A 17,578-nucleotide genomic window follows, 5' to 3' on the forward strand; every position below is an offset into this window, starting at 1 on the left:
GTTTAAAATATTAAAAAAATAGAGTTGACTGAGTTGATTAAATTGATCAACTGTGGCACAATCGTAACGATTGAATACGATCGATACGATCGTGCAACGTTTAAAAAAAATTAGAGTTGACTGAGTTGAATAAATTGATCAACTGTGACACAATCGAAACGATTGAATACGATCGATACGATCGTGCAACGTTTAAAATATAAAAAATAGAGTTGACTGAGTTGATTCAATTGATCAACTGTGGCAAAATCGTAATGATTGAAAACGATCGATACGATCCTGCAACGCTTAAAATATAAAAAAAAATAGAGTTGACTGAGTTGAATAAATTGTTCAACTGTGGCACAATCGTAACGATTGAATACGATCGATACGATCGTGCAACTTTTAAAATATAAAACAATAAAGTTGACTGAATTAATTAAATTGATCATCTGTGACACAATCGTAACGATTGAATACGATCGATACGATCGTGCAACGTTTAAAATATAAAAAAAACCAGAGTTGACTGAGTTGATTAAATTGATCAACTGTGGCACAATCGTAACGATTGAATACGATCGATACGATCGTGCAACGTTTAAAATATAAAAAAAATAGAGTTGACTGAGTTGATTAAATTGATCAACTGTGGCACAATCGTAACGATTGAATACGATCGATACGATCGTGCAACGTATAAAATAGGAATATACAGGTGACTGAGTTGATTATATTGATCGTACAGTTGACTGAGTTGATTATATTGATCGTACAGTTGACTGAGTTGATTATATTGATCGTACAGTTGACTGAGTTGATTAATCCAGACACTAAGAAAGTTTGTAAATTTGGTACAACAATTGATTGAATCGACACATTGACACGATCGAATACAGTTGACAAGATAATTATACTATAAAAAAAATATTGTCGAATCAATCGATTGTCGAATACTGTACCATACTCCGTACGGTGGCCTATTGTTGTTAATCATGTTTGTGTCATTTTGGTCTTTTTGTGGATAGTTGTCTCATTTGCAATCATACCACATCTTCTTTTTTTATATTAGTCAGCTTTTGGTTATTATCTCAGTGAACTTGTCATGACACTATTATAGATAAAGAAAACTGTAAACAGCACAAAAGTTCAGCAAAGTAAGACCTACAAATAACTTTCACGACTAAAATTTGCAATTGGCCGCTGAAGGACAGAAATAGTTCTTTAATTACAGACAATTTTAGACAATTTGTTAATCATGTTTCAGCCTAACTTTTAAACGTATTCTCCTCTCAAACCACTGAAAAAATTAAACTAAACTTACGCTGAATGATTCTTATGTTATCTAGAATAAAGTGTTTATTATCGGCTAGTAAAGATACTGTACAGAAAAGCAAGATCTGCAAACAAGTCTATAGGTTCTAATTTGTCAATTAACTCCTCAAAGTGTAATTGTTACACATTTGTTCACAGACACACTGACACTCAACACAAGGCATGTGGTTAAAAAAAGTCGCTAGCTAGAAGGATACACAAAATATTTTAAATATTTTTTGGGAAAAGACGGATTCAAGCCGTCAATCCCCAATGGGGTTGACCAGAGTGACCGTGGCATTCCCTCACATCATTCATTTTGTTTTTATAGTGTGGAAAACCCCCATCAAATCTTACTGAGATTGAAGGGGAGACGCAAATGAATAGAATGAATTTAATCACTTTTTTTTACACATTTCCCTTCTGTTTCTCTCGAAATTATCTTATATTGAACTCTCCTTTACACTATTTATGTTTCTTTTACAATCCGGAAGAATCAGTATGACGAGATATTCTAAATATATCCAACCTACATTATATTTTATAGTGACGTCATGTTAGAATGCCACACTACGTTGAAGCAGGAACATCCTTCACTGGTTATTTAAATCATTGAATGATTACATGTGATTCTTCCGGCTGGAGTCAAAATCTCCCGCTTTTAAGACCGTCTTCCGTCCCTCCCGTTAAAATTTGAAATCGTCCGCTTTTTGAGAATGTCAACCTCGAAAAATTTTCAGTAGAAATTTTTGTTTACAAAATTGATACTGACAGGGAAAAGTCGGAACAAACTCAAAATTCATATCGGAAAAGTCCGAGAAAAACGGAAGTTTTCTTTAGTTGTTTTGATGTCAAAAGGTAAATTGGCTCGAGTTATCTATGAAGGTGTTAAGTATTAGACTGTATAAACAGCAATACAAGAGTATTGACAATTACCTGGTGATCAACTAGCAAGTTTAGGACACATGCCTGGATGATTAAAAGTGAAATACTGACAATCGATTAATCAAAGTTGTATAAACAACGACTTTTTTGTGATGCTGTTAAAAACATTGAACAGTAACTGTTATATTACTTAACCTCAAGACAAATGTCTTAATGATCTAAAATATGATATGTATGCCTACTACACTTGTTACAAAGCTGACTATGGTGACCATAATGACTTGACCAAAGTGAAACATATGGATACAGCAAACCCACCAGAAAGCTCACAACTCTATCAAGTCAACACCACTGTTCAGTTAGTGGTACCAAAATTGACAATGTAGCTTAAGCAGAGATACTTTTTACCAACTATATCAGTCTTCACGCTGAGTGGCAGCCCAGGCAGCTCAGGCTAGTAAAATTGCTCTCGGGCCTGTAAAAATCATATCTTCAGGCCAACAGAATAACAAAAAAATTTCAAAAATTGAGCTCTGGGCCTGTAGATTTCAAATTTCGTCGTGAAGACTGCTATATATGATGGCTAATCACTCAATCTTGAACTTGCTTTATTTATAAAAAATAAATATTTAAAAGACCCTTATCTTCTATTTCTATCAAGTAAAAATGGCTATGGAGTTATAGAATCATTAACAAAAAAGGAAATATATGCAGTTTAAACACCAAAAAACCATTGCGTACGTCGATAAAAATGTCGATAAAAAATCTCCAGTTATGAGGCACAAACTCCAGCTGAAAATTTCTAAATCTCCAGTTGTGACTTGACAACTCTGTCACATGTCTCAGACATGACCAGTGGCGGATCCAGAACTTTTCCTTAGGGGGGGGGGGGGGGGGGGGCTGACTGACCTCAGAGGGGGCCCTCTCAAGTCAGGCTTGAAGTGATTCCCTATATAATCAATCAATTTTTTCCCACGATTAGGGGGGCAGGGCCCCCCTCCTGCCCCCTGGATCCGCCTATGATGACAGACATTCTCAAAGATTGTGCACTTATTAAAAAATCGTATTTGTTTAATTTAATCGTAATTGTGTTTGCTGTAGATAATTCAAACATCAATATGCAATATTTTAATTTGTAGGTCATCAACTTTCAAAGTAAACAAAGTCCGAAGGCTACATGAGATTGGGGAAAGAAACGATTTTTTTCTGCAAACTTTGTTATGAGAATCTTCCTTCAAATCAGGAGCACCTCCATTTATGAGTAATTATCCACTGAAATAAACTCTTAAAATGTAACATTTAGTATATGATAACTTAAGAAGCTATATATAGCCTTCCATTAAAACTAAATTGTGTGTACCAACATAATCATTGTAATGGTAACAAGAAAAAAATAAATTCCAAATGTTGCATTTTGTTGTTTAAACCTATTTATTCATAAAATTTTACAAATATTTTAAAATGTAGGATTTGGAAACAAGCTTCACACAGTTTACATTAATCATATTAGTTTTTTTTTATTAGTACCTGTACCCGTGTGATGAGAGTTTTAACTGGAAACTTTATCAATGGAAATTCAAAACTGAATAGATTTTTCAGTCCTAACTTTTTTAAGAAAAAAAAGAAAAATCTTAAGAGCACTGTCACAAGAAATGGAAAATGGCCCGAGCCTGCAGTTCAGTCGTACACTATTAAGATTTCAAAAAATATTGTAGTTGTTGTTAAATGACCGAATTCAACTAGTTGAGTTTTAGACAATTAACTATCAACTTTAGTTGAATGTTTAGATTTTGAAGATGCAGATCTCTTCCATTGGTCTAAATTGAATCCTAATAAACTAAAGAAACGAAATTACATTAAACAACAGTTTATTTCAATATTGTCAACCTTTCTACACGTTTCTAGCTGTTTTTTTTTGTCATTCTTTATATGAGAACTATCAAACGAATCCCCCCCTCTCCAAAAAAAAATGATATAGAAACAATGGCCGTCTTTCCCCTCAGAGCTTTTCAGCTCTTTGATTATTTCCTATTCTTTATTAATGTATATTGATCTATATTGAAAAACAAAAATAATCATTGATAAAAGATTTCAGCAAAAATAAAATACAGGTGAACGATTCAGGCTCTTGAGAGCCTCTTGTTTTGAATCAAGTGTTCAGTCTTAAAGAATTACGTACAAACATCTGTCATTTTTCTGTCATCTTGCCATATCAAACATCATGGCACAAGGTAAGTTTGTAATGGAATTTATCTTTAAGTTTAAACATATACAGTAAATATGGATTGCATTGGGAAACAAATTATTACAACTTATGTTAATTCCTTTCCACTTAGCTGGTGATATTGCTGCCTTGTAGAAGCAATAAGCATGCTTTATTTCGAAATCTACATGGGTGTCTTTTACGTGCAAGGTATATTGCTTTCTTTACATGTGTCAGCCATTTGTTGTCTCATTTGTTGTCTCCTTCGGACGCACTATAATAGTTTATCAAGACCATACTCGAAAATGGTGTCAAGAGAGAGCCGAATAATATGTCCCTGAAATTTTCTCCCGGAACGGTGTCGAACCAGAAACCTTTGTGTTTGTAGTCCGAAGCGCTAACCACTACAGCACGGCTCTCCTTATCGTTTCAAACAGTGTCCTCAGAACCTAGTTCTTTTAGTAAATACCAGGGGCGGATCCAGGATTTTGGAAAGGGGGGCGAAGATTTAAAATTTTGCCGAGCGGAGCAAGGGGGGAAATTTTTGGGACCTTTTTGGGGCTAAAAAACATAAAATAAATGAAATATGCACTATTTAAACGGTCCCTGGCTTGCATGGGACATGTATATTTTATAGTTGCTGTAAAGTGTACGGTTTGGACATTTTTTATGCTGTATTCTCCCTTTTAATTGTCTATCATATAATGATTGTATTGTTCCAAAGCTCTGAACTGATATATTTGATGTATACTTGTCAGTAAAAAATAGACATGGAAATTCGATGAAATTTACAATACGACTTACACGAGTTAGAAAAGACAATTAAGCAGTTATCAAAACATTTGATTGATATGTTTCACCCAACATAACTTAGGGAACCGAAGTGAGGGGTTCCAAATCCATCAAAGACTACGAAAGTGTCTGAAATAACAACGAAAGTACGATAACATTGAAACTGCTTAGTAAATACAGGTAGCCTTTGTGAGAAATAAATAAAGATACAAAACATACTTTACTCAATTAATTATATATGGTGAGAGGTAAAGATATATAGATCGATAATGATAGCAGGTACATGGACATTTGTACAAGGATAGATACTATTTTTAAAGGTTGATGTTAATAATTTAAAGTGGGAGTTTTTTTTTCTCATTTGCTTTCCCCCCGACAAATGAGACTGTGAAAATTGGGGCCCCTTAGTTGCTCCCCTGGGAAACTGAGGGTTGATGTAACAGGTGATTGTTAATAAAATATGTTTTATATTTAAAAAAAACCAAAAAAAAAACCAACGAAGTTGTGAATGACGGTCGACAAATAGAGACATAAGGGAGCTACCATTTGATTTTTAGGGGGGGGGGGTTTGGCGCTAGGATGAAATTTGAAAAAAATAGGCAGGACAGGAGTTTTGAGTAAAAAAGGCAGGATGAGACACTTTCAAAAAAAAAAGTCAGGACTACAATTTAGGTAAAAAAAAAAGTCAAGATAACCCCCCCCCCCCCCCCCCCCCCCCCCATATAAATCAAATGGTAGCTCCCTAAAGGTCACACTCCACACTCAGCAGACAAGTGACAGTCTTGTCTTGAAAAAAGTATTTCATATGTATAAGTCCGGCGAAATTCAGACATGCAAACCCCGGTCACAAAAAATACGCCTGTTTTTATTCATTATGTTCATTTCATTAAATAATTTTGTTGGACATTTTCGTTTTTAATAGCAAAAACGTGGACAAGACTATTGTTTTCAATCCAGATACGGCCAGAATTTTTGTTAAAGACGAGAATCAGAGTCAATTTTTTTTTCTCTCAAATATCTCGGACTGCCTCCTCAAATCAAATGGTTCGTACATGAGACTTGAAATCTTTCAGGAGCTTATACTGACTGATGATCATTAATCTTTGTTATTTATAAAATAGGCTGGGGCATTTGGGGTTAAACATGTTTTCGTAGGTAAACTTATATTGTTGAACTTTTTTTCATGAGAGTGTAATAGTCTAGAGTATTTACTATTACTTTCTGCATGGCGAAATAGTGACATAGAAGTCAATACTTTCTTGCTCAAACCTGTGTCGCTTTGAAGTTTCCTGATTGTCATGACTTTCTCAGCCTAAGCAATGTGTACTACTGTCATTTGAATTTCAAAATGACCGAGTGCCGTTTTTTCAACGCACTGGTCAACTTCACCATAGCAAATCACATGACTTTGACAATCAGTAAATACCAGCGAAAAATATATTTATAAGTAAGGAATTATCGTATAAAAATTAAATACTCGGAATGGCAAAGTTCACGAAGTCAAGTCTGATCAATCATTTTTACCACAAAAAAAAGTCTGAGCAAAAGGTGGGGGGCGTACGCTCTCGACGCCCCCCTCTGAATCCGCCAATGAATATTAATTGCTTGAATATGAATTTTAAAGTTTTACGACAAAGATGATGAATACAGCTACTAGTCATCACAGCAGTAATATGTTTTATTTAAATTTACTATAGCCCTAATTATTTCCCCCTTTATAATGAAAATGAAAGTTTGTAGTAAATGGATACATGGATATTTGTATATACAAATTGTTTCTTTTAAGATCTTTTAAATCATAGGCGCTTTTGTGCAGAATTTTTATTTCCGATTTCGTCTATGTCATTGTGTGATTAGTGAATATTCAATTTTCTATTTCTTGTCCCACATATCAGGAGCCTGGACTCATTCAGTGGCTGTAATTAGTTGCTAGTTCATTCATGTTTTGTACACTGATTAGGCCGATAGTTTTCTCGTTTGCATCGATTTACATTTGTCTTTTAGGGGCCTTTAATCAGAGCTGACTATGCGGTATGGGCTTTGCTTGCTTTCCCTTGACTGAGGACGTATAGTGACCTATAGTTGTGACTTTCTGTGACATTGGGTCTTTTGTGGTGAGTTGTCTCCGGCATTGTCAATCATACCCCATCTTCTTTTTATACTATAATGTATGTCTAACTCTTTAGCTACTAAATATAGTAACATAGGGATATTTCACAAAACGTCGATTTTATGTCACGTCATCGAACATTGACCTTATATTGTATAAAATTTGTAAGGGTTCCGCGGAACCCAGTGTCTCGCCTACTTTTGCTGTAACTCCCAGGCTCAATAAAAACGAGGAAAACAATCAATAAAAATATTCCTCTTGATACTATCTTTTGATTGTAAGAAGCTTCTGTCCAAGTTTGGTAAAAAAAAATAGGATACTTGTAGTTTATGAATCAAATAAATGTTTTAAAAACTATAGACTGTATGTAATGTTAGCTGGAAGAAAAACTAAGTCCATTTATAAGTAAAATACAGATACACAGATACCAAATATTAACAAAATTTCCTTTCTAGATACTAGCTTTTGATCATAAACAAGCTTCTGTCCAAGTTTGGTGCAAATTTAAAATAGTATAAGAAAGTCATTAATTTTTTTTAAAATTTAACCACAGAGTGAATGTGTTGTTTCCTGGCAGAAAACCTTAGTCCATTTAAAAGTATAATACAGAAAAAATGAATTTATTTTTTTTACAAAATTTACTTCTGGATACTATCTTATGATCATAAACAAGCTTCTGTCCAAGTTTGGTACAAACCCAGGATAGTTAAAGAAAGTTATTAAAATTTTAAAAACTTTAACCACAGAGTGAATGTAATGTTTCCCCGCAGAAAAACTAAGTCCATTTATAAGTAAAAAATTTGTAAGGGTTCCGCGGAACCCAGTGTCTCGCCTACTTTTGCTGAAATTCACAGGCTCAACAAAATGAGGAAAAAAATCAATAAAAATATTCCTCTTGATACTATCTTTTGATTTTAAGTAGCTTCTGTCCAAGTTTAGTAAAAATCCAGGATAGTTTATGAATCTAATAAATGTTTAAAAACTTTAACTGCAGACTGTATGTAATGTTAACTGGAAGAAAACTTAGTCCATATAAGTAAAATACAGATACACAGGTACAAAATATTATCAAAATTTCCTTCTAAATACTAGCTTATGATCTTAAACAAGCTTAAATTGCGTTCTCATTGATAAAACTCAATGTTTACATGTAGTTTAAATCATGTTTTACCTACACACAGTCGATAGTCAATGTAGGCCTTGTGTATGTTAAGTGTACACAAAACTAGGCATTTATATGGAACGCCGTAACTGCCTTATGGTACTTCATTCTTTATCATGATGAGGTTTTTCTTTATTATGATGAGGTTTTTCTCTATTATGATGAGGTTTTTCTTTATTATGATGAGGTTTTTCTCTATTATGATGAGCTTTTTCTTTATCATGATGAGCTTTTTCCTTATTATGATGAGCTTTTTCTTTATTATGATGAGCTTTTTCTTTATCATGATGAGCTTTTTCTCTATTATGATGAGCTTTTTCTTTATTATGATGAGCTTTTTCTCTATTATGATGAGCTTTTTCTTTATTATGATGAGCTTTTTCTTTATTATGGTGAGCTTTTTCTCTATTATGATGAGGTTTTTCTTTATGATGAAATTTCTTTATCATGATGAGCTGTTAGAAGGGAATCATGGGAAATTAAGAGAATTACTGTCAAACAAAAAGAAAAATGGCCAAATCAGAAATGTTGAAAGTTTTTCGGAAAGTTAGCTTGCTCCATGTGCGGAAAATGTTTGATAAAGAAAAAATAACACAAAATTTTGTCAGCATGCTTTCAAAACATGAACTGGAATATCTAGGAGTTACCATTCCAGCCCATATGATGACACTGCGAATGGAATACATCAAGTATGGAAACATGAAACCTGTGAAAACTGATAGTTCGGATGGCAATCAAAAATACCCTGTAGACAAAAATGTATTAGAATCGTTGTTGGATTGTGACTTCAAGATATCGACATTGGAAATTTCTTATAACTCTCAGAGAGAACAATATATTGACGAGTGTCTCATTTTGGACTACAGAAAGAGACTTTTCTGACATTGAAGATGGCAACCTTGACAGTATACTTTTGGCATTGTCGTTGACTTTTCTCGTTGTGGCGAACGCATGTTGCGTGAAATACTGAAAGGAAAATAGTACAAAGATTGAGGTAAAGAGATGCCATTCTTAGAATATACTTAGCTGGTACCTAAGAGAGAGAGAGAAAAAGGCCGACTGCACAGACTCGTATATAAAATTACGGCACCGAACCACTTATGGCACATATACACTAACCATAAATTAGTAAGATGGAGATTCATTATACTCGGTGGAGCTGATGGGTTCAGTAGGCTTATTATGTTTCTACATTGTCGTAGCAACAATAATTCCGCCACCGTTCGTATTTAGGAGTAGGTTTTTTGTATTCGTTCTGTCAGCAGTGGCGAATCCAGAAATTTTTATAAGTGAGTCCTCCCAAAGACTGCCTAAGAGGGGGCCCGCTCCGGTCATGCCTCAGTGATTCCCTATATAATCAACCAATTTTTTTCCAGAAAAAGGGGGGTGGGTCCCCTTGGTCTCCTCTAAATACGCCTCTGGTCAGATAAGGGACTAGAAAATTTATACATGGCGGATTTCATGTTGACAAAACATGGTGACGGCAGTGATTACAGACTCAAGCACGCAGTCAGAGAATAGAGAGCCGTCTTGTGAAGGGACGTTAATGAGAGTGTTTTGTGCTATTTCTATAACTTATTCTATCCTTTGGAAGACCAGGGAATTTCCGATCAACTAAATGGACTGCATCTAATAGCCCTGTTCTACATTTACATATCTAAAATTAACAGAAGACTTTATATTTGAACTCAAGTTTGGGCAAGCCATAGAATGAGAACAACAAAATCATCTCCTGTCAATATTTGGATCACCGGTCACATACAGAATCCAGTTGGTACACAGCTCAATGAACGAGATTTAGTTGATTATGAATTAGAAGGAAACATTGATGCGGCTAATCTTATGGATGATGGAAGGCAATTTTGTTTAACCACATGAACATTGCAATTAATGACTAACGAATAACTAGATCAGATTTTAATAGGACAGGTACCAAATTTGGCATCAATGACTTCGTGAATTGTGTTGAAATCCTTTCTGCACAAGCCTGATTGAACTGTCCTTATTTTTTTGCGTACAATAACAATGTTATAAATGATCATTGTCTATAATTGTTTGGCCTATTCCCCTCCACCTCCCCATTTTAGTCTTGGTTTTGTTATATCCATCATAGAACTCATCTGGTACACCTATATATCAAAAGAAAGCGTTTGATGATTTCCAATGAGACAACTCTCCACAAGAGACCAAATGACACTGAAATTAACAACTATATGTCACCTCACGGTCTTCAACAATAAGCAAATTTAATACCGCATAGTCCGCTATAAAAGGCCTCAAAATTACAATGTAAAACAATTCAGACGAGAAAAACTAACGGCCTAATTTATATACAAACAAGAGTGTATCCTAAGCACATGGATGCCCCATCCGCATTATCATTTTCTATATTCAATGGACCGTGAAAATGGGATAAAATATCTAATTTGGCATTCAAATTAGAAAGATCATATCAGAGGAAACATGCTTAAGTTTCAAGTTGATTGGACTTCAACTTCATCAAAAACTACCTTGATCAAAAACTTTTAACCTGAAGTGGAATAGACGAACGATCGTAAGAACGGACGAATGAACGATTGAACGAAAACATAATGCCTATAAATGGGGCATCAAAATGAAAAAAAAAGCAAATATGTAACACATAAACAAACGACAACAACTGAATTACTGGCTTCTGATTTGGGACTGGCACACACATACATAATGTGGCGGGATCCCAACCCTCCCCCTAACCTGGGACAGTGGTACAACATAAGAACGAGCAATAAAAATAAGTTAAGAAGGCTCAAATCGATCCTCAGATGGATAAACATGCAAATACTACAAATGCAAGCGGACATGGGCCGGATACTTGTAAATCTAAACAACAAAAAGACAAAAAAACTAATAAATAAAATCATGCATCTAAGACTAAATTATTAATCAGTACATATCAAACATCCAATGAATTTAGTGCAAAGACGTCAATAAAAAGTCCGAGAAAAACCTGACATTGTGCTATGCTAAGATACATGAGTCGTCATATTGCAGATCCATGAATGTGTATATGTATATAAAAATGATATTTACTTGTCTTACTGATAACAAAATCAATATCAATACCAATAAAACAATATTCAATGATCTAATTACAGTGCTGAATTGGTAACCTTTTAGAATGAGTTTATTTAAAGAATAAATAAGTTTACCAGGATAGTTTCAAAAGTGCCGGGCACGACAAACAACATTTCTGTAAAAATTGAGGATGTGCTACATGTATCTCGTTTGAAATAAGTTTTAAAGTACAACCAAACTTTGAAACCTAATTTTTATGTATATGAAAGAATTAAGTAAACTTTAAGGTATTTGTGGAAACGAATTTTCTATAACGTATGCATAGTCGTGAGGAGCATAGTTGGCGGCAGAAGTGAAAAGCAGTGTCATCATATGCGCTGGAATGGTAACTTCTAGATATTTCAGTTCATGTTTTGAGTATCTGCCAACTTTTCAAAATGCCCATGGGGGTTTTATGTGCAAGATGGGACTTATAATCCTTCAAGGGAGCCTTTAAATATATTTAATGTTGTGTTTTGGCTTCTTCATACTTTAAGAAGCCTATAGTCATTGTTAAATTAATTGTTTGTTTAAAATTGTGAACAAAATTGCTCTTTCAAAAATTCATTTTGGGAGCTTCTATGGGGAAAATCCCCCGCAAATAGTTACAGTTGACAGGTATGCACTTTTGAAAGCATGCTGACAATATTAGGAGTTATTTTTTCGTTATCAAATATTTCCCGCGCCTGGAGCAAGCCAACTTTACGTAGGACTTTCAACATTTCTGATATTGAGATTTTTCTTTTTGTTTAATCTTAATTCTCTTAATTTCATATTTTCTAACAACTGATCATAATAGAGAAAAAGCTCATCATAATAAAGAAAAAGCTCATCATAATAAAGAAAAAGCTCATCATAATAGAGAAAAAGCTCATCATATTAAAGAAAAAGCTCATCATAATAAAGAAAAAGACCATCATAATAGAGAAAAAGCTCATCATAATAGAGAAAAAGCTCATCATAATAAAGAAAAAGCTCAACGTAATAGAGAAAAAGCTCATCATAATAGAGAAAAAGCTCATCATAATAAAGAAAAAGCTCATCATAAAAAAGAAAAATCTCATCATGATAGAGAAAAAGCTCATCATGATAAAGAAAAATCTCATCATGATAAAGAATGAAGTACCATAAGGCAGTTACGGCGTTCCATACATTTAGGACATTAGTTTTATCGTGTATATATTTAAGGAGGAAACTATTTTTGAGTAAAATTGATATTTTTGATAATTATTAGTTGTCTAAATTTTACAGATTTTTTTTGGTTAAAAAAAAATAACGTACTTTATTAACCCCTAATCAAGACTCAAAGCAGCATCATTGCCGAACCCATAAGGCAGCAACCAATTGATTTTTTTTTCGGGGGGGGGGGGGGGGGTATTATAGTTAAGTATAAAACATAATGGCAAGGGGGTGGGGTGGTGAGCTATGGATTTTGTTTTGGAAACAAAAAATGTTTCCAGTTTTTTGCCCCTGAAAAAAAATTTGTTTGTTTCACCCTCAGCTGCCACTATCTAATGCTAAAATTGATTTCGACTTGTCACCAAATTTGTCCTGAAAAAAATCAATAGCTCACGCCCCCCCCCCTCCACAAAAAATGAAGTAAATAGTTGCTGCCTAATTCATTTGAAAAGGTCTTCCCGAATCGACTTGACGTACACAGAAATATTCGCCACTGGTTTTTACTCAAAAAACGATTCACGCATAAATGCATGACTAAAAAAAGTGTGAGGTAAATGATATGTTTGTCTAGTATCTCAGTTCCGTTTAATAACACGTAAAATAAATAAAAAAACGTTACCCTATTCCTTTACCAAATACTCCTTGAAGAAGAAATACCATTTGAATCGAACAGAAAAGATACAAATGTAGTGATCCCCATTATCTCAATCCTTTTATTTTCGGCTGTAAGCACGCTGTTGCAGCTAACGTTTTCTAATGCGTTATCGAGACATCTCTAGTATTTTCAAACTACTGCAAATTGTATAAATGGCTTTCATAAATTAGCAACCATTTAACTTTAAAAAATGAGGGAGGGTTATCTTTTTTATCTGAGTCAGATTTTTTTTCGCGCGTACGTTTTTATTCCTTTTTTTTTTCGATGCTGGTGATCAAATACCTTTTTTTCAATATTTAACACTATAATGTATGGGGTAAACTCTTGATTCAGAATATCTTTTTTATCATCTGTATGACCATATTTTTTTTTTATCGATTTGGGGATCGGAATATTTTTATTCCAACCCCCACCACCGTTTTGAAGTCTAATGGTTGTTCCCTTACCGCTAGAAAATTTTTCCAAAAATTTTGAATTCAAATCTACGTAATGGTTAAATGACATATAGTTTACAAGTGGGAACAAATCTTATGTACAGGTAGCTAAACAAGGTGTATAGATGCGAACAAATGTAATGTGAAACCAGTGTACACTACACTAAACTAATTGGTTAAACATGTTTACTCTACACGGCTTTTGGTGTGAACACGGCCTAAGTTTGGTACAAATCAAAAGTAGCAAAAGAAAGTTTTTTTTTTAAATATAACCACAGAGTAAACATGTTATTTCCTGGCAGAAAATCTTAGTCCATTTAAAAGTAAAATACGGAAAAAATGGATTTATTTTTTTACAAAATTTCCTTATGCATATTATCTTTTGATCATAAACTAGCTTCTGTCTAAGTTTAAGAAAGTTATTAAAATTTCAAAAACTTTAACCACAGAGTGAATATTTGTGGACGCCGCCGCCGCCGACGCCGACGACGACGGAATGTAGGATCGCTTAGTCTCGCTTTTTCGACAAAAGTCGAAGGCTCGACAAAAACAGAAAAAATGGAATTTCATTTTTGCAAACTTTACTTCTGGATACTATCTAATGATCATAAACAAGCTTCTGTCCGCGTTTGGTAGAAATCCAGTATAGTTTAAGAAAGATATTCAAATTTTAAAAACTTTAACCACAGAGTGAATGTAATGTTTCGCCGCAGAAAAACTAAGTTCATTTATAAATAAAATACAGAAAAAATGGAATTTAATTTTTACAAAATTAACTTCTGGATACTATCTAATGATCATAAACAAGCTTCTGTCCACATTTGGTAGAAATCCAGTATACTTTAAGAAAGTTATTAAAATTTAAAAAACTTTAATCACAGAGTGAATGTAATGTTTCGCCGCAGAAAAACTAAGTCCATTTATAAATAAAGTGAAGAAAAAATGGAATTTAATTCTTCTGGATACTATCTTATGATCATAAACAAGCTTCTGTCCAAGTTTGGTAGAAATCCAGTAAAGTTTAAGAAAGTTATTAAATTTTCAAAAACTTTAACCACAGAGTGAATAATTGTGGACGCCACCGACGACGACGACGGAATGTAGGATCGCTTAGTCTCGCTTTTTTCGACTAAAGTCGAAGGCTCGACAATAAGTACTAGTATAATTAGAACTTTCTTTCTGGTTAAAATGGCGTTAAAATCATTCGCAGGAACAGGGGAAGGTAGAGTATTTGTGCTGTTACATTTTTTCCAAGTTTAATATATAGATGTAATGACTATTTTTGTTTTAGATACTGACTTTTTTCAACAAGAATTGCAAGTGAATCCGTTGAAGCGAGCTGACGAAGTCGACATCAAAATTAATATTTTAATTAGATTGCATCAAAATATAAAATGCCTATTTCCTTTTATCGGCAATTTGTATTAAACAACATATGCATTTTTGGTTGAGCATATGAAATTAAAGGAATCTGTTAGTAAACCTTTATACGTACAAAAGGTTGTGATAGTTGTTCGGTTGTATGAACGAAGTCGCGTCCCATTTTCGACAAAAGATGTGTGGTGTAGATATAAACTTTCAGAAGATGAGACATTTTTGTTCAGCCACGTTTAGTTACCAATACTAATGTCTAGTAAAAGAAGTTTTCAATTTGAGGAATTTTTTTTTTGTAACTTTTGAAGTTAATCGCTTATAACTATCATTTTTGTTTATTTATGATATAATTTCTTGTTTGCTGCCTAAGCCCTTAGTCACTTATGTTTGGGTGATGCTTTGTCAACTACATGAATCTCCTATGATTAAGAAGATATTTTTTCAACTCCCCATGCAACAACAAGAAAAGATCTATGGAACGCCAGGACTGCCCCATCACCGATCATCACCTTCATCAACAATAAAAGTATATGTTGTGACCACTTCATAAAATGTTGTGACCCCTGCATATAATGTTTGGACCACTGCGTATAATGTTGTGAGCACTTAATATAATGTTGTGAGCACTTAATATAATGTTGTGAGCACTTAATTTAATGTTGTGAGCACTGCATATAATGGTGTGAGCACTGCATATAATGCTGATCATTAACACCAGGCAGTCATGGCGTTCCATAAAGATCGGGTAATTGATTGGTTGTTGATTGCTTAAGTTTCAGCGACACATATTTGAAGCATCCCGACCGAAAAGAACCTTTTTTTGTTTTGATGATTTGTTGTGTATGACTTTTTTTTTAAAAGGGAACATGTATTAGTCCTTTTTAATGCATTTTGACCCTTGTTCATATATTATTTTTAGTAAAAAAATGCGGGGCAGCTTTCAAGTATGTTCGATATTCTCATCATTTGAGAGTCCGGTATTTAAGATATTGTTATAAATTAGGGGATATCCAGTATTTAAGATTTTCTTATAAATTGGAACATCAAGTGGTAAAGATATTCCAAGGAATAGGGATTTCCAGAAATTTAGATATCGTTGTAAATACTAATATTGAGTATTTTTAAAAACTACTATTATTCTTATACAATAGATGTTTTTACTGTAGGGGCAAATGGACAGCCACTAGTTTCATTAGAAGAATTCCATGAACTATTCGCCGTTCCATTTAAGTATGGTGATAGAGAACAACCTTGGCCACGTTCAACAATTCTACTTTACAAATACAACTCAAAAGCCACCGTAAAGTATGTGGACATTCCCGAGAACAGCTGGATTAGGGTAGACAATGCTATAGGAAAACATGCTGAAATAATAATGATAAAAGATCTGAAGAAAATTCAGAACCATTTGGAAGAACAGGCAGATTATAAAATAGGAAGTTATAAAGGTATACTCAGCATAGAAGTCATAATTAACTACTCACCAGATAGAGATTGTTCCGACAAATTGTGTACTTGTAAGAAATATCTCGATGCAGAAATAATCAAGCAACGGACAGATGCAGAAATAGTCAGGCAACGGACAAACCGATATGACGGACATGCTGATAAGGTTAGGAAAATGTCCCTGACAACTGAAGTTGAAAGAGTAGAAAATATTAACTTTAAAATCACTTTTTCTAATTTCTATAAACATATTGAGGACATATATGGACAAGAAAACATGGAAGGATTGACAAATCTTTTGAAAAGTGATATAAAACTTGATATATTGACAGATGAGAACTGGACATATTTTTTTAATGCTGCAGGGTTAGAAACCGAGAGACAAAGAAGAGAAAAGGATGACAAGAAAATTCTCCAATATCTAAAAGGATTAGCAGCCCTTGATCAAACCAATATAGACTACATGAGAGATAATAATCTTGTGTAGTATACTAGTACATCATAAACAAAGCAGCTCTTGATCAGACCAATATAGTAGATATCATAAACAACAACTTGGAAGTGGATTTTTAAAAAGTGTAAAGAACTTCCGGATAATTTTAAATCTCAGTCTGTTTCTGAAAAGTTAATTCTAACATAACTTTTGATTTTTAACCCTGTATACCACCATTCCCCATGTGAAATAATAAAGGTTTGTAGACATTGAACTACAAATTTCCTCCTATGTGACGTTTACATTTTCTGACGTCAAACAGGCGTAGATGCTTTTTGTGCTTTTTTTTGCATATGTTTGTTTGTTTTGAGATTTCAACATAGTTATGACTGCTGTAATCATATTTTGACTATTTTACCTATTTTGTCTGTTTTGTTCACGTATCGTTGTAAATATGAAGGAATTTGATGCGACTGTCATACAAGTGAGAGGTATAGCGCTATAAAACAAGGTTCA

General features: G+C 33.8%; 1 protein-coding gene across 1 annotated transcript; it reads left to right on the top strand.

Annotated features, from left to right (window-relative positions):
• The first annotated feature begins 4,294 nt into the window (after positions 1–4,294).
• On the top strand, positions 4,295–17,578 carry LOC134723312 (uncharacterized). The gene is made up of 2 exons (XM_063586931.1): positions 4,295–4,412; positions 16,350–17,578. The coding sequence occupies exons 1-2, from the start codon at positions 4,403–4,405 to the stop codon at positions 17,114–17,116; spliced, it is 777 nt and encodes a 258-aa protein (XP_063443001.1). The 5' UTR covers positions 4,295–4,402; the 3' UTR covers positions 17,117–17,578.

This window comes from Mytilus trossulus, chromosome 6, assembly GCF_036588685.1.
Source record: "Mytilus trossulus isolate FHL-02 chromosome 6, PNRI_Mtr1.1.1.hap1, whole genome shotgun sequence".
Taxonomy (NCBI): domain Eukaryota; kingdom Metazoa; phylum Mollusca; class Bivalvia; order Mytilida; family Mytilidae; genus Mytilus; species Mytilus trossulus.